Source organism: Micromys minutus (assembly GCF_963924665.1).
Source record: "Micromys minutus genome assembly, chromosome: 7".
NCBI lineage: Eukaryota > Metazoa > Chordata > Mammalia > Rodentia > Muridae > Micromys > Micromys minutus.
Genome location: NC_137976.1, coordinates 57,425,844 through 57,453,354, shown reverse-complemented (window position 1 = coordinate 57,453,354; position 27,511 = coordinate 57,425,844). Strand labels below are relative to the sequence as shown.

General features: G+C 48.2%; 1 protein-coding gene across 1 annotated transcript in view; it reads right to left on the bottom strand.

Annotated features, from left to right (window-relative positions):
• The window catches only part of PDIA5 (protein disulfide isomerase family A member 5), a gene marked incomplete at its 5' end in the record, with an annotated part of 83,299 nt that overhangs the window by 54,929 nt on the left and 859 nt on the right, over window positions 1-27,511 (bottom strand). Inside the window, 2 exon segments of the mRNA XM_080919472.1 lie at window positions 2,712-2,799; window positions 4,914-5,040. Of these exon segments, the coding sequence (XP_080775598.1) occupies window positions 2,712-2,799; window positions 4,914-5,040 (215 nt within the window).

Sequence of the window (27,511 nt, the reverse complement as noted above, 5' to 3'; positions counted from 1 at the left end):
TGTGTGTGTGTGTGTGTGAAGACTAAGGGAAGAGCCAGAAAAATCAGTCACAGAACTATCTTTGAGAAAAGAGACCCAAAGAATAGGAGTAGCAGAGACTCAGCTCCTCTCTGGGAGTAAACGGCAAAGAAAAAGAAAGGAGGGGACCGAGGACGGACGGCACCTCGGCACATCAGAGAGAAGCCCCAGGGTGGGAGGAGACCCCGCAGGCCAGGCTCTGGCACTGGGAGGCACATGCTCACCGGACAGGTAAGCACACCAAGCTGGCAGCTTTGGGCATTTTCTGAAGCAGATGATTTGGGGATGGGAGCAGTTTGAAAGGTCCCACTGCACATCTCCCAGATGGTTATGGTGCAGTCCAGAGAGAGGTGGTGATTGGCAGAGGTTCCATGGTCCCCTGCCCTGCAGTCGTTCAAAATCCACCCCACTCCGTGGCGGGCCTCCAGTTCACACTCCTCCTGTCCCAGCCTCCTGAGCACGGTATTCCAGGCGTGTGCCACCATGTGGAGCTCAGCTCACACTTCAGAAGGACAGACTGGGGCTCACCTCCACATCCAATCACTCCTCAGGGAGGCTCCTCCCCCAGAGCCAAGACAGGAAGTTTAGCTGGGGCGCCTGAGATGGGAACCTCAGCAGAACTGACTATGGGGTGGCTAGCAGACCATCTGATGCTTCATAACTGTACTCAAAAAGGGGAACACTGGCTCCAGGCCACTTCCTCCCTCCTCAGCAGAGAGTACCAGAAAGCCATCTCAAAATACTTCTGCCAGTAACAGGAGGGTCTCATCCTCAAACTCAGACACAGACAGGTTGCATGTGGGACAAAGCCAACGCCTAGGCTCCCATGCATTCGTGTGGTGAGCACATTAAGCATTCACAGGGCATGTTCTAAAGACTAGGAAGTGGAATGAGTAGGCAGAAGCCAGCTCATCCCAAGGTTCTTCTTCTCTAACAGCGGTCCCTGAGACCTACCACTTAGAGTGATTTACAGGGATCCCAACCCAAGCGCTGTCCCTTAGGCTGTTATGGGAAAAGTCACTGGCCAGTACTTTCGATAATCCCAAACCCAGACCCAGATAAATGAGCTTTGCCATAATCCACCTACTTGGCTAAACTATTTTAAAGCTCTTGAACATTTGAGAGTGTACTTCCTCTTACAAGGATAAATCTGGTAAGCGCAGAGGCAGCAACTGGACCAGTCCCACCTCATGAACAAGGTGCCTTTTCTAAGCACTAACCTACCTCCACCTAGAGTTCAATTTTAGCATATTAAATTAACAGGATTATCCCACTGGCGCAAATGCCAGGCACCCAGACTACAGTTTTGTCCTAATCTCTAAATTGATCTGGCTTTATCCACTGAACCCTGGTTCCGTTAGCTCAGGTATCCTCGGGAAGCAGGATGCTCATCCCCACAGGCAGTGCTTGGGAGCTATGCTGCAGGGAGCCCCAGGGCAACCTGAGTACGTGATCATCTCAGGGCTTTGTTCCCGCCCTTGAGCGTCACTGCCTCTGCAAAGGTTTCCTTGACCTTTCTGGGCTATATGTACTGACTGCCCCTTGGATATGGAGCCTCTTTTACAGCACTCCTCCCTTGGCAGCCTAAGCCCTGGCTTCTGTGTTTGCCCCTTCCTTATTATACACTACACTCCTGGAAGGCCCAGCTATTCATCTGTGAATCCTCAAAGCACACAGTAAATACTTGGTAAAAGCTAATGGCTAGACCCAGAGGGAAGAGCCACTACATCAAAGCTCTTCCGCTCGCTCCTGGCACCCGTAAGCCTCTTAAGAATGTCCTACCATAAGGTTCCGTTGGCTTGGAAAAGCACTGTCATCTTCAGATCTTTACAATTCCAAAGTGTCCTCTGATATATTTCTGCCATTTGCCCAGTGACATAGAGCACTGTTAGTAAAATTGGGGGTATGGGGGGGGGGTGACAGAGACACCTGAAAGGTAGCAGTGCTGTCAAGACAAACTATAAGCTATAGTAAACCAATGGCTAAGACCCCAGTAGCCACCCAGCGAGAGGCCTTTTCTGCTCAGCTAGTGCTGGCATGAATCTGGAGGCATGAGGCTGGACACAGGCACCCATGTACATCATGTACATGCATTCATGGTCCTCCATACATGATGCCCCTTTGCTACCCTCTCTCTCCTCTGCAGATTAGGTCAGTGTATATCAACACCATACTTCCATCAGTCACTTGGGACTCAGAGTAAGGGCTTACCAACTTACCTAACCAGCACAGGCCTGAGCCAGCCTCAGGGCCACGGTGGTCTAGTCTGGTGGCCAGCTGACTACCCTGCGCTGTGAGAGTGAGAAGGGACCAGACTGGAGGTGAAGCTCGTGGCACACAGCTATTGCTGCAGACCTAACCACCAGCCAACTGGGTGGCCCCGAAAATCACGCGTGTTGGGAATCAAGGTTCCTGTTTTCCAATAGGAAAGCCTCCCTCTGCCCTACCACACTCTGAGAAGATAAATAAAGCAATACACAGGACATAAAAGAGATAGCTCCAGGAAAATGAGAAGAAAGGAGTTCATGGGATGGGCAGACAGGTGTGGGGAGCCAAACCTTCCCTCTGCAAGGCAGAAGTGACCCATGTCACCTCGGGGACCTCGCTATCATACTCTCTCTTCTGCCCCAGCCACCAGAGGCCCCAAGCATACCCCTGGCCCGGCCAGTATGCCCTGTGTCCCCAGTACATACCCACAGTCCACCCAGCAGATGGTGCCTTGTCCTTTCACTGCCTGGGCCACAGTAGACAGTAGCTTGAGATGACTTTCAGCGGCCACCTCTGTGAAAGAAAGACCAAACGTTTGTGTCCCAGGGCTCTGGACCATGGGCAGGGTGGGGTGAACACAAGAGTCTCTCTTTGGTCTGTGGGGCCAATTTTTGGGTGTCTGGACAGAGCTTCTGGGTAAGTACTGTTGAGCAGGAGGGTCCTGTAGACAAACTTCTGGGTCAGAATTTCAACTCTGCCGTTCTACTATGTGGTGTTTACAGCTGGTATTTGATACCTGCACCTGGCAGACTCTTAGTCACGTCCTCCTTATGAGCCTGTGAACTCACTCGAAGGGTCCAGCAGGCAGATCCTGGTGAACAGCAATCTGTGCCTTCTCTATGCCCCAAACCCCATGATATACCCCAAAGCCAAGCAGAAATGATATCTGAATTATGTGCCTCGGAGGCGCCCCTCTTCCGGGGGTGGAAATGGGAGCTATCTGTGAATACAAAGCATGCTGAGCCTTTCACAGATACGAACAATAAACGTTGCTTAAGAAACACAGCACAGAATCGTTCAGAGGAGGCATTCCCAGGAAACCCCAGCCAGGGCAGCAGGAGGCAGCAAACCACTGAAGCAGGGAAGCCATTGTTCCACTGTGCACACCAGTGGGGGTGAGGGTAGGGGTGCAGATAAAGAGGAACAGTATAAACTACCCCACCATGGGATGAGAAAAGCTGTGTGGAAGGATGGGAGGAGGGAAAGAAAACCCACTATAGGCCAGAGTCTGGGGCAATTAACAGGGACAAGGTGCAGAAGTTGAAGTCATCACCCAGGCCCTGTCCCCAGCATGCTGGGACAGCAAGGGGCTGTACTTCCAATGAACTGAACAAAGGTGAGGCCAGGTAACAGGCAAAGCAACGGTTAGGCTCTCCCTCCATTAGTGATCCCTCAACTCCATCATTAACCCAACTTCCCACTCTCCAACTCCACCAGACTCCTGTCTCAGACCTGTGCTGGTTCCAAAGCCATGACACTGCAGAGTTAGCCCAGTTTTCCCTATACTCCATCTGAAGAACTGGGACGCAGAGATGCCATCAGGAGTGGCTGGCCTCAAGTGTCAAGTCTCCTTATCCCTGGCGACTTCATTTATAAATGGGAGACTGTCTGACAGTCTGCACTGCCTCCCTTGTAGCAAGGAGTAAAGGAGACCGTCATAAATGGTCCCAATCACGGGACCAGTCCCAGAGAAGGACCAGCCTGAACCCAGCAGTTTACAAGGGGGCTACACTCAAGGAGTTTCTCACTTACAACCAGCCCAGACACAGGAAAAGCCCCAAATCAGAGATTCCCTTTGCCTCAGTTTCCCTACTCACAGAAAAACAGTAGCCTCACACACTGGGCTCCCAAGGGGACCCTCGGGAACAGCAAGGGGCAAGAAAAGCCATATGTCGTGAATGCTCAGAGGGACACATGGCCAAATCATCTATCAGCCCAGAGTGCCAATGGGATCTGTGTAGCAAATGAGCTGCCAAGGGGATCTGTGCCCAGAACGAGCCTCACCACTAGCTGCTGCTTCTCCAGGACACAGAAAACTTGGCATCCTCAGGATGCAGCAAAAACACTTAACTCTGCTGGAGCCACATCGACAGCCAGCCCCTTGCCCTTCCCCAAAGACACTGCCAAAAGCCAAGCAAACTGTCCATTGTACCCTCACCAGCCCAAGGTCAGAGGAGCGGCAGGTGGCAGCTCCTTCCTGGAGAGGTTGCTGGGCCTGAACTCCAAAGTCTGTCTTGCACCTCACCCCGCAGCAGGACACCCAGGGGTCAGACCAGACCAAGACCACCTGCTCAGGTAAATGCCCACAGGCCTGGGACCAGTTCAACTGGCAACAGGCCAGCCTGTTAATCTGCAGTTCCCGTGGAGCCTGCCCTGGCAGGGCTGGGGCCTGTGGCTGGCAGGGAGTCTAGAAGTCCAAATAGAACTCACAGGCTCCTCCCTGTCAGACTAGGTAGGGCTTCCAAAGTATTCTTCCCACAGGATGCTCATAAGAAAGAACTGAAATATGACACACACACCCCAAAGTAACCAGATACACCTTTAAAGAGATCGAAGAATACTGATGCCCCTCTGTTCTTTCCCTCCCATTCCCTCTGCACCCTGATAGGTCTGGAGGGGCCACTCACCAGATTCCGAGTAGAGCACAAGCACATTATTTCGGGTCCTGAGAAGCTTCTTCAAGTCCTTAGGGTCGGAGATTCTTTCAATGAGCGAAGACACCTTTATGGAGGACAACCATGTCGGCAGGACCACCTAGAGACCAAGCAACCAAAGCCCTTGAGTCTAACTTCTCTCAGGGTGCTCACAGACAATCCACGCAAAACACATACCCCCTCTTTTAAATTTGGAATTTAAAACATTCTTATTCATAAAAACTTTCTTAGATAATTCATACCTATACATAATGCATGTTGAATACTCTCATCCCCACTGTCTCCCATAACCTTACCATCCTGACCCAATCCTTCCTCCCGGCAAATCTTTCTTCACATTGGTTCGTTTGATCTCCTGACCCACTAAATTTGACTTAGAGCGTCTTTGTGGCTGTGGGTTTAGAGCTTTGCCTTGGAGCCTTGTAGACTCAGCAGTGAGCAAAAACAACTGAAGATCCTGATACTTATCTCCTGGAATATATCAGTAGCCAATAACTCATCAGGAAATGGCAGGGTCTGCTAAACCTTACTCCTTCCACGACTGACTGTTGACACAGTCTACCTTATGAAAACATGTTCTTGCTGCAAGGTGGAGCGGAACAACCTCTCCCAGGGTACCACACCTACCTCTTTACCTCTAGAGCTCCCTCTTTGCCAACTCTAGTCCCCCCTCACTCACACCCTCTGGGTACTCTAGTGAGATTGTCTGGATGGTACCCATACATAATGAATCCACTGCCACCCACAGACAGGAGCTAAGAGAGTGATGTCTGTATCCAAGGGCCACACGTGACAGTCTGAAAACTCCATCCCACCTAAAAGCCCCCGTGCATAGAACCCATAGGGAAGCATCCTCTCTCACACCCAGGACGGAATGGACAGGTGGCAGGTGGTGGTGGCCTACACCTGAAGTCCCAACACTTGGGAGGAAAAGGCAGATAAATAAATCTCTGAGTCTGAGGACCAGTCTGGTCTACCGAGAGAGTTCCAAGACAGCCAGGACTACACAGACAAACAATGTCTTGAAAAATAATGAAAAAAAATAAACAAAACAAAACAAAAAAATCAGCCAGTGTCCCCAAGCTCTTGGGTGCTGCAGATGCCGGGTGCCGCTGCAGAGATGATAAGAACAGGAAGCAGAGTGGGATGCGGGAAGGCAGGAGTGAGGAGGAGCTGCGTGGTAGATCTCCCAGCCCAGCTTACATGGTGACGCAACTGAATACTTCCTGAACAATGCTGACAAGAAGGAGATCCTAAAACAGCAGCTCCACCCAGGACAGACCAGAGGCAAAAGCCACCCCACTGTGAGCTGGAGAGCAATCTTCAGAGTTCTAAGAAGTGCGTCACTGTACACCAGAAATACCACCTGTCAGTCGGGAGGGGTTCGTCACACCAGCTAAAGACAATCTCACACGTGTGAAGCGCACCAACAACAGTCTTTCTCGGGGAGTCACGGGAACCCATGCTCTTCTGAGACAAGAAATAAATTGAGAAGGAGGCTCAGAGAACTTAGAAAACAAAAGACCCAGCACAGAGAGAGGCAGGATGGGTTTCTATGTTACTGGTGAGGGGTGGACCCAGGATGCTGTCAGCTGGTGTGGTGGTTTGAATAAGAATGGCCCCCATAGGCTTTAAATTTGAAAGCTTGGTCATTCAATGCTATTTGACTGGTACTAGGTGGTGTGGCCTTTTGGAGCAAGTGTGGCCTTGTTGGAGGACATGTGTCACTGGGGGTGGTCAGAAGCTCAAGTCGGTGCCAGTGTCCTGCTCTCTCTTCCATCTGCAGATCTGGATGTAGAACTCTCAGTATCTCTCTAGCACCATGTCTGTCTGGACCCCACTTGATTACCCCTGCCAGGAGGACAACGGATTAAACCTCTGAACTGCAAGCCAGCCGCAGTTACATACTTTCCTTTAGAAGAACTGTGGTAGTCATGGTGTCTTTTCAAAGCAATAGAACACCAACCAGCTGCTACAGGGTCAGGGGTCATGGAGAAAAGCCATGGACACAGCAATTGCTGTCCTCTTCCACCCTAAGAGGAGTCTGAATTTCTTCCAGAAACATACAAACAAGTAATCTAAATTTCTGGTGTGTCCCACACCAATCAAGCCATCTCCTCTTGGCTGCCCAGTCTCTTGAGTTGTGTCTGTGTTTTGCACCTCAAAAGCTAAGGTGTCCAGCAAAAGCACTGAACCTTCCAGAGGCCCAGTGGCTCACTTGTGCCATGGGGATGGTGATATCTCCCTGGGGGCACAGCTATGACAGATGGGACAACTCCTGAAATTTGCTTTACAAAGTCATGAAACACTCCAAGAGCATCGGATAACATAACATCCAATGCCTACCACCAGATCAGCGGGGAGAAGAGAGAAACACAACCATGCTCTGGCAGGTTTCAATGAAATCTGCCACCAGAAGCAGAGTTCCTTCTTCCCAGAGTGAAGCCTCCCAGGAGGAGTCAGCAAGCTTCTTCCTTTGCCAACGCCGCTCACCATGTCTGGGGAGCCATGCTTTGTGCACACCATCTTCAAAGCTCACGGGAACTTCCTTCAGTGTTGACCACCACCTGTCAACAGGGGGGGCTTAGGAGCTGAACCCTAAAAAGCCCATGGCTCAGTGCACAAACACAGCAGTGACTGAGAAAACGACTGGACAATGTAGTGGAGAAACATGGCGACCTGCTGTTTTGTTACCCACCCTCAGAGAATGCAGTCAGAAAACATAAGTGCCCTAGCCAGGGACCCTCCCCCTTCCAGATCAACCTCCCTGGGTCTGGTAGGTACCTGCCGGGCAGCAGAAGTGCTATGGCCTTACTGACATAGTGCCCATAGCTGAAACCATAGGAATCCCAATCTCCCATATACCCTGGCTTCCTTTATATAAATCCAGACAGTCCCTTAGATCACCCAACCAAGGGCCACTGAGATTAAACATGCCACCTTCTAGCCAGCCACTAAAGCCTCTGGCCCAATGTTTACTGGTAGAAGAGGTAAGCTTCTCTGAAAATACCCTGAGCAAATTGACTTTGCCTGAAATCCACCACACAAGGAGAAGCTAGGGCTGGCCCTGGTCCTTCTTTACAGCAGGCTTGCATAGACGTCTGTGTGAAGGGTCTGCAGCCTTACTGGGTCCTTATCCTATTTAAGATTAAGAGCTGTGGAGGGTAAGGAACCTTGAGTGTCCTCGGGAGTGCTTAATAAACATGATGAATCACACCCGGCCTACAGATGCCATCCCTCAGAGAACATGTCACAAAGTAAGCCTGTAGTGGCTTTAAAAGGTCCGGAAAGGACCATGAAATTCACAGAGACTGCAGCACAACGGGGGGGGGGGGGGGTCCAGAATGGGGCTGATGAGAAAGGCAGGTGGTTGGTTCTTTGATGACTTAGAACTTGACAGTGGTCATCAAGGGAGTGGCAGGATGGACATCTTCCTAGAACCCCAGAACTTGGTGGCAGGAAGAGAGACCAGCTAGCTGACTGATCAGGTAAGAGAAAAGGGTCCATCCAGCCATCTCGAATGGCCATTCACAGGAAGTGAAGGCAGGAGAAAAGAAAGTCAAAAACAGCTCCAAAGATAGAACTGCAGCCAAACATGGGAGAAGGACCAACGGTGGAGGCAGCTTTTTTCTTAGACTGAAGAAGATGGCAGTGGGCTAAGAGCTCTGGGACTATGGCCAACAGACATGTGAAAAAGCACCCATGAACAACGCACGTCCTCCAAGCTAAAGATGAGCCGTGAGGCAGCTGAAGTCTCTATGATCTGGAGCCAGAAAAAGAACAAGGGAGAAGGGCCCAGCCCAGGAAGAAGGATGATGTTAGGAGCAGGGTTGAGACCTTACCCAGAGGTGAGACAGGAAAGCAAGGCGGGCCAAGTGGGGAAAGGCTGGAAAACTCAGAGGCTATGACAGTCTCTGGGGACATTTGGGAGCATGTTGGGGAAAAGGAAGGACTGCAAGCCAGGATACTGAGCAGTTATAGCCAGAGCAAGATCTGGGTAATAACAGACACACCAAATGGTTAGAGTTGGTTAGAGGGTCCCCACAGAGGAGAAGAAGCCTCCAGGGTTAGAAGATCCAGGGTTTGCCAAGAAGCCCAATAGAGGAGAAACCCGACCAGAATGGCCAGACCACAGGCAACACAGGGAGTTGTGGTACAAGCTAAGACTTCTAAGACAGGGCCCCAATATTTCACTCACCCTCACAAGCGCCCACAGAGGCAGCCAAGAAGGAAGCCCTCCTCCTACCCCCTAAGGCCGGCCCTCTTTCCTCTAGCCACTTGGTAGTCCATCTTCTCCTCTGCTCGCTGTTCACCTTTGCAACGGGCTCCTTCCTTCCCTCGACACAAGCTACACTGAGCCCAGAGACCAGCAGACTCCTCTCCTTCAATCAACTCATAAACCTGCCCCACAGCAATACCTACAGCCTTGAAGGTGTCAGAGGGGCCCAGATTATCCGCTTCTCTGCTGTGCTCCAGGGGGAAGGCAGCACTGAGTGCTCCCAAGGCCAGCAGCCTCCCGGCCAGCACCAGTACAGTCCCTGTGTTTGGCAGGCCTTTACACTGGCAGCCAAAAACTCAAGAGCAAGAGGGGAGAAAAGATGACCTCTGCTCGCACCTCACTCTCCTCGGACCTTCTCCAAGCACTGCGGCTGCCTGCCGCTCAGCCCCTATTGTGCTGAGACCCATAAAATACATCCCCGGTAGAACCTAATGGGGAACAATGGTGTCCTTCTCTACTACAGAGGTCACCCTCCCCAATGCCAGATTCTCCTTGTACCGTAAAAGATCACCCCTTCAGAGAACCACCCTGCCCCAACCACCAGTCCCATTCCACCAACAACTCTCCCCTTCAGCGGAACACAAGGCTTTCTTCAGGGCCCTGTGAAACCCTCATCCTAGCACAACGGGTAAAGGGAAAGAGACCACCTTCTCTCTTTCTCTGCTATGTCTCTGAATAGCTCTTATCTACGTGGCTGCTTATCTCCCACCAAACAGTTCATCTGTTTCTGGGCTTCCATCCCCAGCCCCATGCTATGTTTTAGACACATGCCTGAAAAAAGCAGTGACTCTGGGGTCAGACAAGACATGGCATGAATCCAGTTGCCATCATTTACAAGACCTTGGGCTTGTTCCTAGACTGCCGAGTGCCATCTCTCGACCCAGAAGAGCAGAGAATAATATCCATGCTCACCTGGTGACTTGGCTCATTATTAAATGAGGGAGGAGAAAGACAGGAACCTAATGCAATACTTGGCAGACACAGAGCATAACAAGTGTTAATTGCCTCTGAGTACTATTAGCGAGCAAGGACAACAACAACCGGGGACCTCCCCTTCCTCCCGAGACCTCGAACTGCAATCAGGCAGAGCCACAGGTCCCGGCAGGAAGGCATGCACACGTACACACATTCAGCACCAGAAAACCTGGCGTATTTAGCCATCTGCACAGCGACCTGCTGTAGAGGTCACACAGCACATTTAGAACCCCGCCAGTTTACCGAGTTTACCGCTCGGGTAACCCAGCAGGTGGGTACTTGTGTCCTACAGAAAGTGAAGGGGGACCAGAGGTCAGGCGCCCAAGGACATGTTGTAGATACACAGTAGAGGCAGGGCTTCAAATTGTTCATGACACCACTCAAGGGCTTCTGGCCTAACTGGCCACAAAGAAAAGGAGCCACTTCCTAGCAATAGAACTAATGACCAGGAAGGAGGAGCCAGAGTTTACGCCAATACCCTGCTTTCTACAGGTTCAAGGGTACAGACAGGCAGTAATCCCTGATTTGTTCCCAGCATGGCATTTGTGCTATGTGCCAGGACTCCCTTTCCACTTCGCCCTGCTCAGAACACACTCCCCACCTGCTCACAGCACACACAAACCCCTTCCTCTCCATTGAGCCAACCAACAGTGCTGTCATCTACACACCTAGAGAAGAGCCAGCCAGGGACAACAATCCTCATCACCTTACACCCTCCACCTTAAACCAAAAAAAAAAAAAACCTTAAAAATAAAAAGGCTGTCTCCGGGGCATGTGCCAGCACCCTCCCCATTCCCCGAAACAGCAGTGGCTGTCACTGCGGATTCATCCTTTGCAAGTTCCAGAGCCGGTAACGGTCAGTTATGTAAAATCCGGGTTGTAGGAAAAGGGAGATTTGGGGACAGAAGTTTAACATTTAAGGGGAAGGGTGGGGGTGGGGCTCAAGCCTTTTCTCTCTGTCACCTGAGTAAAGCCTCCCTTCTTCTGTTGGGAGCTGTGAAGAAACCAGTTTAATTTGGTTTAACCCACATTTTGCTCAAAATAGCTTTGAAATGTCAGAATCTGGAAGTCTAGACACTAGGAACCCGGTGGTAAAGGGACCGAGGGGTAGGACAGACAAGGGTCTAAACTGGAAGACAGAGAACAGGGTAGCTGAGAACTTAGAGCCCATGCCAGGGAAGGGTGGTGGAGTCACACCTCGGAGCTGGTACCGACTTTATCAGTCGCCGGCTGAGTGACCACTGGGAAGTAGGTTATCTCTCTCCTCCGTCTGTGTCCTTCTCTGGACACAGAAGGGATAAAAGGGATTTCTGAAGTTCTTCATAATGGTAGTATTAGATACACCAAATCTTATGACTACTAAGAAGGTAAGGTTGCCTCTAAAGAAAGCCGTGCCTCAAAGATTCCCCTGCACCAAGTGTGAGCCTTTGGCTAAATCCCAGCCCATGGACTGTAAGCGTTAAGTATGATGTGGTAATTGTTGAGGACAGCCCTTGGGGTTGGAGAGCTGGCTCTGTGGCTAAGAACACCGGCTGTTCTTCCAGAGGACCCTAGTTCAATTCCCGGCAGCCATATGGCAGTTTGGAACCATCTGCGAGTCTAGTTGCTGGGGATCGGACATCCTCACGCAGACACAGCAATGCACAGGAAGAACTATGTTGCCCTGCCAATGCCAGAACTCTCTACGCAGACCAGGCTCAGGTCAGCCTTGGACTTAACGTGCCGCTATGCCCCGCTTGAGAAGAGTCTTCCTAAGTGTCATCCTCCCTGTGAGCTGGAACTCAAGCAGCCCTGTCAAGATGAAAAGGGCAGACTTGCTAAAGATCCGTAGTTAACATTCTAGAAGATGTTTGGTTCCCTCACACAACAGAGGGCTACCTCTAAATGCTTTTCTTGAGGCGCTGTCAATCTGAACCTTCGGGTACACACAGAGATAGGTCTGAATTAAATAGCAGCTTCAACAAGAAAATACCCGGTACCTGCTCTCATAAGCACCTGGAATACTAAACCTTGTATCTGGGACTGTGGAGGGATCCATGGAGTTATGCATCTCTTGGCCTTTGGCACATTTCTGAATGTAGGTCAGGTCCCTACACATGTAGCCACCAGATGGGACTTCTGTGTTCCCCTATCTGGCCCTTTTCTAGTAAGGGGTCCTGGTGGAGACTGAAGGTCAGTTAGCTCATCCCTTGAAAGGGTCCAAGCAAGGTGTCTGAGACAACAACAACAAAAGGACTATGGGAACTCACCATGTGAACTCCCTCCTGGAAGCCTGTTTTCTGGCCTGCCTAAATCACCCTGAACTAAGTTAATCATGGGAGGTTTACACTCCTCCCCTCTCAGGCCATCTATAGGTATCCCACGCTAAAGATCACCATCCTCTCTAAAGACCTCAGGTTAGATACCCCAAGTCCTCACAGGCGAGCTCAAATCGCCCCTCATCCTGAAGGTTCTTCCTGAGACATGTGATGTCAGAGCTCCGTCTGATGCCGAGCTCTGTGCTGCTTGGAAAAAGTAATGTGCTACCTGGCACTGGGATTTATTTTTGGAAATAAGTACCCCTGCTTTTATAACTCAGAACACAGGGAATTAATCACACAACTCTTTGCTGGTGGGCCACCGCTAAAAAGGGAGAAAAAAGGGCTGGGGCACCATTAGCGAATCTCTTAAAATATGGAGCCCGACTGTCACAGCGCTGGCAGGAACCTAGCACAGCCAATTTTTATGGCAAGCTGCTTGGCATGGGGTAGTAGGTCTCTTGAAAGTGCTTGTGCCCTCTGACTCGGTGGATCCACTTCTGAGGAGCTGTCCTGAGGGGTGAGCAGAGCTTCTGGCGCAGATATGACTCATACAGCCCCATCGACAAGAGCCACATCCGTGCAAACCCAAACACCCACCACAGGGGACTGGCTGCACACACTGGCACGGAGAAATGATGGTACAGTGTAAAAACATGTGCCTGGAGGTTAAGTTTAAAAAAAGAACTGAAATCCTCACAGCATGACCACAGCTACAAGCAAATAAAATGACACTCAGAAGAGACTCGCAGAGAACAAAATACACCTAAGTAGTTTTTGCCCTTGGATAGCTGCATGCTTCTTTCTCTACTTTGTATATCCACATAATAAGAATGTTTGATTCCTATAGTTAAAAACAAAACAAAACCACCATTTGGCTGCATCATGGAAACATCTCTCAAAGAGACTCCCGATCAAGAAATGTAACTATACAGTGACATGACAAAGTCCCTTAGTAAGGGACCAATGGTAACATCACTGGTAATGGGGCAAAGAAGGGCCATGGCCTCCCACCATGCTACACTGAGTGGAAACATCACAACTGAAATTGTAGCTTAGGTGTGGTGGCGCACATCTGTAATCCCACCACTTGGGAGGCTGAGGCAGGAGGACTGGGAGTTAGTACCGGGGACAGCACAGGATGATCCTGAAAACAGAAATAAAGGAATAGGCTGGGAGAGACGGCTAAGTGGGTAAAGGAGCCTGGGGCCAAGCCTGATGATCTAAGTTCAGAACTCAGAACCCACATGGTGGAAAAAAAGAACCGACTCACCAAATAAATACATAAATGTTATTTTAAATGTTATTTTAAAACTTAAAAACAATGAACAAACAAAATCTTTAAGCTGCAGAAAAAAAAACTTGTAATTTTTTGTTTGTTTGTTTTTTCGTTTTCACTACTTTGTAGCCATTGGGGATCCTTTGAAGGGCCAAGCACACAAAATAAATCTCACTACAAAAACTCTTAAAAAAAATAAGTCAAGGCCACAAACAGCAACAAGGGAAGAGTCTCCCCAGCACTGGTCTCGGCCTGGGGTGCAGAGCTGGCCCTACAAATCTGAGGCTGACACCCCTGCAGACTCCATCAAGTTCGGATCAGCCGTACTCAAGAATCCACCTGTTCTGACCTGCAGAGTGACAAGTTCTCCTCAGAGTCCCAGCAGCCTGACTGTTCACACAGCATCTGTAGTGTACAGGCTTCATAGGCAAGCTAGAACCAGACTGCACGGAGGTTTACACACGTGTAAAATACTGTGCCAGTCTTAGGGATCCGAGCCTTGTGGATTTTCCTATCAGCAGGGTTCCTGGACCCATTCCCTAGAGGACACTGAGGGCCATTGGTTCTCCTTCCGGATTTTAATCATTGCATTGTGTGAGGTAAGTAATATTCCTGTGTCCAGGGAAATACAGTCATTGCTTGATGACAGGAATTAGTTACTTCTGGGAAAGGCAGTTCAGAAGAACTGAAACTGCTGTGTCCCATGATGGAGGCTCTTCTAGCTAGGAACACCATATGCATTCTTCATACATGTGGAAGTGGAGTGGAACTGGATGTGGTTAAATGTACTCATGGCTCCTGAATAAAGAGTGTGTGAGAAGCCTGTGCCCGTTCTTCATGCAGCCTTTCTGTAACTCTGGCACTATCTCCATCTGAGAGACAAACAGCAACAAAGTACTGTGGTGGGATCAGGGGGACCAGCACCACAGAGGTAAACAGCTCCGTGGTGAAACGCTGTGTAAGCGTGAAGACGGGAGTTCAGATCCCTGGCTCCCATGTAAATGCTAGGCAGATGTGGGGGACCCATCTATAATCCTAGCACTCCAGAGGCAGAGATTTGAGCCCAGGAGCAAGATGGCTACAGGCTAGCCCTGGGTTCAGGTGATGTATGGAGAAAGATGCTCAACACCAACCTCAGGATGCCACACCCACATGCACACACATGAAAGAAACAACAGAAGAAGAAGCATTGGCTGGGGCTGGGAATGTAAGTCAATGGAGATGACCGTAAGAGATGGCCCAAATGTCGCTCATCTCTCCCCGCCGGCCCTCTGACTTCATGCCCACCTTCTGACCTTACCTGCTATGCAATGGCACACTTTTCCCCATCTGCACAACACTCACCTGTCCTTTCTGCTCTTGCACTACGGGGCTGGCCGCTTCACTTCAGGGGCCAGGGATGTTCTGTCTTGCTTTGTTTGTGGGGAGGTTGGTTGGTTTTGTTTTTAGGGATTTTTTTATGGGTCTTGATATTGTTTGTTTGTTTGTTTTATAAAAACTGGTACATAGAATATTAAAAACCAGGACCTGGGATGTAGCTCTGTGGAGAACTGATCTAGCATGTACAAAAAGGCCCTGGGTCTCATCAACAGCTACCACAGAGAGAAAAAAATAGAAAATACCCTGCATGTAATGCATATCTAGCAAATTGTTATTAAAAGGGCTATAAAAAAATCACATTAACTTTCAAGCATAAGGAACATGCTCCTTCAAAGGATGATCCCTAAATACTTGTCACCAACCACATGGCAGAGTACTGCTCCTAAGCCAGGAGGCTGGACTGCAGAGTAGGTTCGGAGAACACATCAACAGTTTCTGATGTCATTGTTTATCTAGCAGGCTTCAAAGTACAACTAAGCACTGAGTCCCTGGATGGTGGTGGGAGGGGGAGGCATGCATGAGGGGAGGGAGGAGACATGAGCACAGGCCTCTGGTGTGTGCCACCCATTCAGCCACGGGAGCTAGGTGGAGATCTATATCTGTCTAAGTCTATATCTACATAGGTATAGTCTATATAGATATCTATAGATATCTAATCTATAGCTAGATCATATAGCTATAGATATCTATATAGATATAAGGACCCATCTATAATCCTAGCATTCCAGATGTCTATATCAATACAAGCATATATATATATATATATATATATATATATATATATATATATATATATGTATGTATGTATAGTTTGTTTGTTTGTTTTTCAAGACAGGGTTTCTGTGTAGCTGTCCTAGAACTAGCTCTGTTTACCAGGCTGGCCTCAAACTCAGAGATCCACCTGCCTCTGCCTCCCAAGTGCTAGGAGACCAGTAGGTAGGAGGAGGGCTGGAGTGATGGCTTAATGGTTAAGAGCACTTGCAGCTCTTGCAAGGGACCAAGATTCTATTCTCAGCATCAACCTAATGGCTCGTAAGCTTCCTCAACTCCAACTTCAGGGAACCCAGTGCTCTCTTCTGACCTCCACTCGGGCCTTTAGGAGATACCAGCTTTTCAGCTATAGCCACAGGGTCAGGGTCACACAGCAAGAGATGCCTGATTCAGACACAGTCTGAAGGACCCCAGTACCCAGGGTAGAACAAAGAGGAGCCACGGACAGTCACTCCCTGTTCTGTAAACACAAAGGTAGCTACATTGTTAAACAGGCTGAACATCTAGAATCTGAGCCAATACAAGCACAGGCTTGAGCCTAAACACAAAACTTTCTGATTCACAACGTGGTAAGTGGACAGTTCCATACCTAACTACATGTAATGGTGTATCCAAGTCCAAATGCAGGTATGCTAAAAAAATATTCCACAAAATTACCTTCAGGATAAATGTACAAGATGCATTTGAAAGGGAAATGATCTTCAGATACAGAACCCATCATCAAGATCTCATTATGTATACCCAAACATTCAAAATAAATCCGAAATCCAAAGTACTTCTGATCCCGGCATTTCTGCAAAAGAATTCTTAGCCTGTGTTTTGTTTCCTTTAAGAAATCAGTCCTTATACTAAGGACTGCACAACACAGTTTCTCCCCGATCTGCACAGCGCAAATGTGGCTGTCAACAAGGGACAAGTCAGGGGCAGGACAATTGATCCAGGAGCCTATAAAAACAGGTTTGCTTATCCTGAAATTGCAACTGCAGTGCATTTAACCAAGACGTTAGTCCCTGAGGCTTTTAATGTTTTGGAAAACCTCTTCTAGGGCCAAGAGGGCTTTGGGTGACTGCCAGCCCAGTGTGCCAGGCCTGCTAACAAGGATGAACTGGTAGAAACACAGAATTAGAGAGCAGAGGGAAGAGAAGGAACAGGGGAAGGAGCGGCAGAGGAATGGGGGAGGAGCACGGGGAGGAGGAGAAGGTAAATTCCCACTGGAAACCCAATCATACCTCAAAGCTTCTCTAATTGATAAGAAAAACCAACTCAAGTGCTCCTGACCCACAGTACACAGCCATGCTTTCAACACATTAACGCAGGCTGTCCTCCAACAATGAATCTAAACCCACATTTGCAGCCTTCTGGTCCTCACTCAGAAGAAGTCATAAAAATCAATCCAGTGGGTGACACCTCCATCTTTTTCAAATGACATGGATCAGAAACATCTGGACATCTGATGGGCAGTGAAACTAAGCATTCAAACAGCTGTATCCGCTGTGCTTAGATGGGGTGGGATTCAGAGTTGAGTGACAGCGCAGTCGAGCTCTAGCAAGTGTAAGGTTCCACTACATTCCATGAACCCAAAAGGATCTGTATACTATAAACCACTGCTGTGGGAAGTGGAACCACCCCCACATGAGATACATGAAAACCGAGATTCAGAGCCGTTCATTAGACTCACCTCAGGTTAAGTGTAAGAGCCTGCCCAGTGTGTGAACACAGATCCTGTGTTCTTCTCTACACCTGGCCACGGGAACACTGCCAGTGGACACCTCTGGCGCTCTCTCCCATTCCCCGTAGCTCTACGAAAACGAGCCACAAGGCCAGTAGGTTCGCTTTTCCCTTGCAGCCACCGTGTGTGACCAACTGAAAAGAGCCGTGACGGCTGATCCATCTTCCTCCGTTAACCCGCATGCCTGCAATTCCCCCGCAGAAGCCCTCACGGGGAGGCAGAGACTTCACGTGTCTGGGCCAAGTGAAGCGACAGGACACTGGAGATACGGTTCAAGACAGTGGCAGGACCGCATGCCGCACCAGTCAGTGGAGAACAACAACCTTGCCTGCCAAAAATGCCTGTCTGCCACACAAATTAACGCTCCCTGCTACAGCTGGGATTTGGAATGTTACCCAAGGGCCCAAGTTTACAAAGCTTGGCTCCCAATTGCAGTAAAGTCAGAGAATACTGGGACTCAGACTCCTTCCTATCTCTGCTCCACAGCTGCCCCAAGGTATACAAGCCTGTCCCACAGGCTGTCCCTGTGATCGATGGTGCCCAAGCAACAGGGCCCAGAGATTATGCACTCAAACCTCAGAAACCTGAGCCAAAATAAAACCTTTCCTCCTCCTAAGTTAACTAACTTAAGGTATTCTGTCATAGCCACAAGAAACTGACTATAAAAAAAAACCCACAAATTTTTATAGCTGTTACCCCAACCCACCTCTCCCTTTATGAGACAAGGTCTCACTATACAGCCCCAGCTGGCCTGGAGCTCCCTATGTAGAGCAGGTTGGCCTCAAACACACACAGATCTGCCTGCCTCTTCCCAAGCACCTCCTGCCAGCTAGGACTAAAGGCAGATGCTTCTATGCACAGCAGTACCAAAACCATTAAGCACATCTGGGCCTTACTCTTAATGAGAGTCATTCCACGGGTCTGGACAGCCCAGAAGTCAGGTTTTTATGTATATATTCTTTCATTTTTTTAAAAAAAGAAATTCATGTACATTGGTGTCTTGCCTGAATGTACGTGTGAGGGTGTCAGAGCCTCTGGAACTGGAGTTACACACAGTTGTGAGCTGCCATGTGGGTGCTGGGAATGCTGGGTATCGAACCCCAGACCTCTGGAAGAGCAGCCAGTGTTCTTAACCACTGAGCCATCTCTCCAGCCCCACATTTTTTTTAAGATAGCTGAAGCTTATTGATCAAACCTTTGCTGGGGAAATCAGCATTTTCTCTTAAAGTGGGTTTTAGCTACAGCCTACCTAAAGAGCCTGTCAGCGGTGTATCTTTGAAAGCTACTCTCTTCAGACACCCCTGTCACTCCTCTCCCCATCCACAGTTAGTACCTCCCATTGCTTCCCTGTGCAATCCTCATCCCTCTGAAAGTTGACCCAACAATGCCCCCTACCCCACGAGCCCTATAGGTGTCAGTTCTCACTGTACCCAGCCTCTTAAGCCTCTGTGATTCTTTGGTCTCCCCTCTAACTCTCCAGCCAGCTTCCTCTCTATATACATGCTGAACTCCCTCTGGGATCTCCCAGTCCCCCTCTTTCATCCACCCTACACTTTCCACAGACGATCCCTCTCTGTAGCGAGCACTCCTAAACTCACGTCCCCAGCCTACGTCTCTGTTCTGGACACCACACTCGTATATCCCGCTGTCCTGGTTTGCTTTCTGTTGCTGTGAAATAACACTCTGACCAGAAACAACCTGAAGAGGAAAGGGTTTCTACTCCATCTTACACTTTCAGCTCACAGTTCCTTACTGAGGGAAGCCTGGGCAGGAACTCTAGCAAGGCAAGGAGCTTAAAAGCAAAAACTTGAAGAATGCCGCTTACTGGCTTGCTCCTAGACTCACACTCAGTTACCTTTCTTATAATAGTCCAGACCCATCTGCCTAGGGATGGTACTGCCCTCAGTGGGCTGAATCTAAATTAATAAGCAATCAAGAAAGTACCCCTACAGTCACACCCACAGGCCACTCTGATGAAGGTGACTCTTCAATTGAGGTTCTTTCTTCCCAGGTGTGTCAAGTTGACAACCCAAATTAGTCATCACATCTGGTTGGTCAGCAGTTCTAGCTGTGGGCTCAGCAATCAGTCAATTGTTTCAAATTCCCATACACATCAATATGGAACATATTTCAAAGTTTTATTTAACTCAGTAAAAGATGCACTAAAATAACAAAGCTAGGTTAAAGAGGATATGAAGAGAAAAGTTCAAAATACGTTTTTTAAAAAGAGGCTGCTAGAAAGTAAAATACTTAGGACCAAATTACATACCAAGAACAAGGGGGATTCTCTTCCCGGCCACATACAGATCATTTGCAGCCTCCCTGAATCCAAACAGGAGCCCTGAAGAACAAGCAAAGCTCTCTCCACAGTGTCTTACACAGGGCTAGCTAGGACATAAGCTCACCAATTGAGAGCTCGATGGTTAAGACCCTGCTGCTCTTCCAGAGGACCAGGGTTCCATTCCCAGAGTGCACATAGCAGCAGAGTGCACATCTGCCTGTGCCTAGAGTTCCAGGGATCCAAAGTCCTCTTCTGGCTTTGCACACGGTGCTCAGACATAATGCAGGCAAAACCCCTACACACAGTACAACGAAGATAATTCTGAAAAACTCCATAAAGTTTACAAGTCGTCTAGTTCCAAATCTTTGATCTTTCTAGGCACCTGTGTCTATGAATCTGACCTTATCTGTGGCCCAAGACTTTGTTTCTGTGGTCTGCCCATGTGTAAGCTCTCTAGCACCAGGCTACATCACCAGCTTCTGGTATTTTGGAGCAGTGTTTCACTCTGTGGTGTGGGCTGGCCTGCAATTCATAAGCCTCCGCTTCTCACACACTGTCATTATATACCGAGCACACCGCCCCAGACACGAGAGGCTATTACTATGGGAGGAGAAAAGCTCCATCCTTGTGTCTTTTAACATCAGCATACTCATAGACCTGCTAATGCTTTCTGCAGTTATGAATGGAGTTGGGGCATGATGGCGGTAACCACAGTCGCCCGCTCTACCAAGAGAAGTCGCAGATATCCTCCTGCACAGTTTATGGGCACCACTGCTTTAAAAAACAGAAATCCTCAAACCCACCAGCCATATCTTTTATGACTCGCCAACCCAAACAAATGCATTACCCACAAGTTACTGTCACCTTACTCAATATGTGCTGTATTTCTAACCTCTCTCCTTTATAAATCAATGCAGCCTGAGACCTTTAGAAACACAATTCTGACACAGAGCCCTTGGGTTCTCAGAAAAAGCCTTTCTTCAACTCCGGGCATCAGATGAGGGATCATTATGCATTCTCTTACCGCTATGATTGCTTTCTCTGCCAGCAGTTCATATCTGAATGAAGTCACTAGCATTTGACTCAAGGAAGGGTGGTACTGACCTGATTTATCATTGCAGCCCAAAGGGCTCAGCACAGGACCCAGCTCATAAAGGTTTCCAAAGATATAACCATTCTTGGAAGAAAACAAAGAAGCATCTGTTGAACAGCCAAACTCCCATCTCACTCTTAGGATGCTGGCGCTGGACCACATCCTCAATGGGTACCTACAATATTCTGCCCAGGATGCAGCAACATGGGGCCCTTTGATGAAAGGAAACACCTGGGGACACTTGCCTGCTTGGCCTAACAATGGAGACTCCCAGCCTAGCATACCTCTGGGTTAGGTCACTTGTACATCTGAACCCAGCTTACTGCTCTCCACCTGGACCTTGTGAGCACTTGTCAACAAGGTCTAAAAGATCTACTGACAGACAAAGACATCAAAGGGCTTGAGGAATGGTGGGGTTCTTTACCCCCTGCTCCAGAGCTATAATAATGAGCAGAAAAACTGCACATACAACTGGGGTCTCAGTGTGACTCTGAGGAATAAAAAGATGTAAAAAGGCCATTCCTGCCATCTGAGTATCATTAGCCCCCCAGTGAATAACTGTGCAGCTAATAGCTAGGAAGCCGTGCTAGGAGACAACCGTGTTGTGTAGGATGGCCAAAGGGGATGCAATCCGGAGCTCCTTGGAGGGGAGGAAGCCAGATGGTACCTAGTCACTCCTCTCACATTACCGTCACCAAGAAGCCACAGGGCAAGAGGTACTGTCACTCCAGAAAAACAAGGTCCACCCTGCTGCTTAAACAATCCCGTGCATGCACTGCGTCTTTGCCTCCCTGGCCACATACTGCTCCCCACCTCAGTCCAGAGACTCTCTGGGGTCACAGCCTAACTCACCACATTAGCACAGGACATAATGCCACACTGAAGTGTGGCACATTGACCAACTCTAAGTCCCTGAACAAACATGTAAGAGTTGTCACAATTCCAGTCACTTAGAACAAACAGCATGCCGCAAAAAGGGATAGACCGCCCACCACACGGTGAGGGTAAAACCCTGGTACTCCTTCTATCCCCACCTGGGTCGGGAATGTGGCAAGAGGTAGTTAGAGCAGTCTACACGGTGTAAAAGACCGAAAGCTAGCCACACAGATGTTTCTAACCTGGGGCACTTAAGTTTCAAAACTAACCACACAGAAAAAACCCACAGAACAAAACCACAAAGGCAGGGCCAAACCCCCTAGGGATTAATGTGGTCTGGTAGGTGTGTCTCTGCCCCTAGAGAGGATCACTTTCAGGAGGAAGGGGGAGAAAGATTTAACTCCTTGGCCTCTGTGTATGTACCAGCCAATCCCCAGGTGTCTCTGCACAAGTCCAGCAAAAGAGGGGGAAGGCAAACCAGAGTTGGTACCAAGGGACCCAGAAGGAGAATCCCAGCAGCACACACCCCAACACCTGGTACCTGCATCACATGGTCCCTTGCTCACACCTGCCTGTCTGGCCCATCAATGCATACAACCAATGTCATATGCCTAGTATTCACAGCTCACAACACCAAGGTTCCTGCAGATGCCATGCACTGTGCAGCCGGCGTCTTGCATTGTTTCTAGAATATACCCAGAAAATGGATATTATTACCACCATTTGCAAACAAGTTAGCGGAGCCCAAGGCCATGCGGCTATGGAACGTCAGCTGCCTGGAAGTCCGCTTTCTTTCCAACACATCACACTTGACTCTAACAGATAACAAGGAGGCAAGTAAGAAGTGTTCTGGGCAAAGTAGCTCAGACTTTCCCATCAACCCACTGTTCTATGTCCCGTGGTGTTATTAAAAGGACCAATTTCATCCGTTTCCCCATGACCTACAGAACCCAGTCCTGGGGCTTAGCAGACATTTGGGATTCTTGACAGGCCTTCTTTTCCAGTCTTATCCCCACCATCACACTCTGGTCCCCCTTTACATCAGCTGGACCTCTCCCTATCTTAGAGGCTTCCTTCCCAGTCTGCAACACCCACTCTTTCCACCAAATGCTATCCTGTCATCCATATGCCAGGGCCTAGGCTAAGTGCCAACCACAAAACAGCCGGGCAAAACTCCCAACAGTCACAGTCTGAGATGGACCCTCCTTGTGAGACCAACTCTTTCCTGGGGATTTCTTTGGTCACGCAGTGCCTACCCTCTGCCCCTGGCCTGCATCCCCATCCGTCAGCACTTGGCATCTATGTGGAGCTCAGCCATAGCTCCACCTATGTACCCCGCACATCTGTTTTAAGACTTCCTCGGTAATGTGTTTATTTCTGTGGGAAAAGTGCACTCTAGGCTCCAAGCAGCATTATCAATGGCAATTAGGTCCCCAGGCCAGCCCACAAAGGCCTCTTAAATATATAATGGTGCCAGAGGAGAAGAAAACCTGCCTAAGTGTACCTTAAAAGCTCTGCAGGAGAGGCCACAGGACGAGCATGCCTTCTGAGCCTGCACCCACTGTCCCCTGGGCTCTGAGCTTCCAGCCACCACAGGGCAAAGGCACCGGAAGCAAGGTGGAGAGGGGGAATAGGAAGAGCTCAATTTATAATTCAGCAGGCCTGGCTCTTTGGTTCTGTGAGAACTGAGGAGGATGGGTACTTGTCTAGCATGGGTAGTGTTTGTCTAGCATGCAAGAGGTTCAAGGTTCAATTCCCAGTCCTGCAAAATAGAGGCTCAAGTAAGACCACTTCTCAGATGTTGCAAGTACACAGACTGTGTTTTTAAAATATATCTGAAAACATATGTACTGTCTATTTTTAAACACATTTTATGAAGAATAGACTTTTTGATATGAAATTGCAATATTCCACCATTCAGTTTAAACACACACACACACACACACACACACACACACACCATTAAATATCTCATCTAAAATATAGACATGAAAAACTGTATGTGTGTTGATGGGAAGCGAACCCAGGATCTCCTGTATTCTAACTAAGTAGTCTACCACTGAGCTACAGCCAAAGCCCTAGGCAAGTTTTTCTTTTCTTTTACTTAAAAAAAAAAATTATTTTCAAAATAGGGTTTCTTTGTATAGCCCCGGCTCTCATGGAACTGTGTAGACCAGTCTGGCCTCCAACTCAGAGATCCACCTGTCTCTGTCCCTTCTCGAATCAAAGGTATAGGCCACTATGGTTAACTTCTAGGCAAGTTTTTAACCCAGAATATTTGGATTCATATAAAAAAAAATCCATTCACTATTGTGGGTTTTTTCTGAAAGGGGGTTGGGTTTTTTTGCAATTTGTCTGAAAACTCTGCTATAGTTCAGCAGAGTCCTTGGGCAGACATTTGTAAACCACTGAACTTGGAGATGGCTACTGATCCCTAAAAAGACAATTCTCTATCCTGGGACTGCCCAGACACTCTAACAAAGCATTCATGACCCTTGTGGAGGGTTAGGCCTGGCAGGAAGCATCAATTAGGGAAACAGGCTCTCAGGTCAAAGGTCCTGTTCTCTCTAGTCTGGGTGCTTCTGGGGCTAAAGTCCCAGGTACTACTGTGGATTTTTCTAGAAGACCAAATAAAATAAAAAAGGCTGCCAAGAAACCCTTTAAATTTTTTTTAATTTTTGATTATAAGCATATATAGAATACTTAGAAAATATTTTTAAAAATCAAGCAACAAAGTAAGTGAAAGTCACCCACCACTCTACCTTTTAGAACAATCAGTATTTCAATTTCTGCTTGTTCTTCACACTCAACTTCATCTACCCTAACATCTGGCTCTGAATCTTGGTTTTTACAGCTGAGCATCTGCCCTCTTTAGATGGTCTTCACCCACACCTTAACATATTTGAACAATGTGTGTTGAATGTATTAGATGGTCTTCACCCACACCTTAACATATTTGAACAATGTGTGTTGAATGTATTAGATGGTCTTCACCCACACCTTAACATATTTGAACAATGTGTGTTGAATGTATTAGATGGTCTTCACCCACACCTTAACATATTTGAACAATGTGTGTTGAATGTATTAGATGGTCTTCACCCACACCTTAATATATTTGAACAATGTGTGTTGAATGTATTGAGCATCTTCTTTACAACCGCTGACTGAACGTTGGATGATGATTGGTGTACCCTAAAATTCATATGTTGAAATCCTAATGCCACACACACACACACACACACACACACACACACACACACTATGGTAGGCATGAAGAGGTGGGGCCATGGGAAGGTTATCCAGGATTAAAGGTAAACTCTGTATGAACAGGATCACTGCTTTAAAAAAGGGACCCAAAAAGTGTTTAACCTTCTCTCTGCCCCACAAGGACACACGAAATCAACAGCCTGGAAGAGGATCTGCCTTCCAACCTGACTGAGCTAGGGTCCTGACATCAGAAACCCAGCATCAGGAACAGATCTGTCATCATAAGGACCCAGTCTATAATATATTTGTTATAGATGCCCAAACTAACAGAGAAACCTTACTTTCCAAAGTCTGAAAGAGGCCAGAAGGTACCATGCCACTATTATTAACTAAATTACTTCCACATTTTCGGTTTTATAATAGAGATGGTACTCACACAGCCCTGTACACAAATCTCTGTAAAACCCCTTTCCATCAGTTTCCCTTATTTGAGGAGGGGTGGCCACAAAATCCCCAGGGGATACCTGAAACTTCAGCTCATACACAGAGACTTTTCCTTTCATACATACATACCTGTGAACAAGTTTAATTTATAAGTTAGGCAGAGGCTCAAAATAACTAATAGTATGGTATTATTACTGTATTAAAATAATGAAATACAGCTGTTATTGCTATACTAGTGATAAAAGTGAATCCGGTCTCTCAAAACATCATTTTGTAAAATACTCACTTTTTTTTAAGTCATGGTGGCTGGCCTGAATGAAATTCTGAGGATGCCCTTGACTCACTGATCCAATGCCTGGCTTTATACCATACCCAGTTTACATGGTGCTAGGATCAAACCCAGGACCTCATGTAGGCAAGGCGAGTGCTCTGCCCTCTGAGCTATGTCTTTCTTCTTACTGACCATGGATGACTTACAACTGGACACTTAGACCTCACATACAGGGGATACTGAACTTTTTCTTTTATTGTACACAGCATTAAGAATTGAATCTAGCAGGCTGGAGAGATGGCTCAGCGGTTAAGAGGCACTGACTGCTCTGCTCTTCCAGAGGTTCTGAGTTCAAATCCCAGCAACCACATGGTGGCTCACAGCCATCTGTAATGAGATCTGATGCCCTCTTCTAGTGTATCTGAAGACAGCTACTGTGTACTCATAAATAATAAATAAAATTATTTTTAAAAAAAGAATTGAATCTAGCACAGCTAGGTTAGCATTCTGCCCCCAGGCTGCTCTTAAACTTACTCTAAAGTCCAAACAGGACTTTCCATCCTCCTGCCTCAACCTCCTAAGTAGCTGGGATTCCGAACCCATGCCATCAGACCCAGTTAAATCTGTTTCCATAAACCCTGGTCCACACCCAGCATGCTCCCAGGGATGTAGGAAGCTCTTATCAAACCTACATAGCATTTAAATTTACAGAGGTCCAACTAGCAGTCACTTATCACTGCGGATTCTAGTCTCTGGTTCCTCTACCTTGCATCTGCCAAGCCAAACTCTAGGGTTAGGGAACTCCCAGCTGCCAAATGCTCTAGGCAAACCTCAGTGTTCTTCCTCATTGCCTGTGGGGGAGGTACCTGCAGACCTCTGAAATACCCACTACACATTTATTCCTGGCCTCTGCTCCACCCACCTCAGTAAGGCCCCAGGGACTCTCCCCGGTGGACTCTCCCTCTCACATATGTGAGCTCTCCTATGGGACTTTCCACCTCAGATAATGTGTGGCTCCCCGCCGCAGCCTACCAGCGGTTAGGGTGTTTGCTCTTGTCCCTCTATCATTATTTGCCCACAAGGATTGAACGCAACACCTGACGGCAGGCAGGGCACAGAGTGTCGTTTGCTCCCCACCCCAAATTCAACCCGGTGGCAAACAATGTGGTTGATAAATGTTTACAGAGTAAAAGTTCAGACTCCTGGGCCCTTGTTTTTACTGGAGGGAGGGAAAAAGGAAGAAAGCAGAACTCTCCTCCCTCAGAGTTCAAGGACTGACATCCTGACGGGAGTCAGACCAACTGGCTCCAGGAAACTAATAGCAAACACCATGGAACACCACCAGCACCCCCTTACAGGGTAGCGACCGAGCTTCACTGTAACCTAGATCTCTCCTAAAGGACCCAGAGCAGGGAACAGGGAGCTTCCTTCGATACCTACTTCCACATGACAGAAGACTCGAGGTCACTCCTTAACTGGTGACCCCAAAGAACAGGGCGCGGGGAAATTCAAGTGTTTAAATCTAATCACCCCCTCTGCCAACCCTCAATCTGCTCAGCATCCTTGCCACACCCAAAGGGAAACCGGTGGAGTGATTAGGGGCAGCAAGTCTTCTGAACTTGGGAGTGGTGGTGGCTGTAAGGAGATGGACCCAACACAAGGGAGACAAGAAGTTATGGGAAAGAT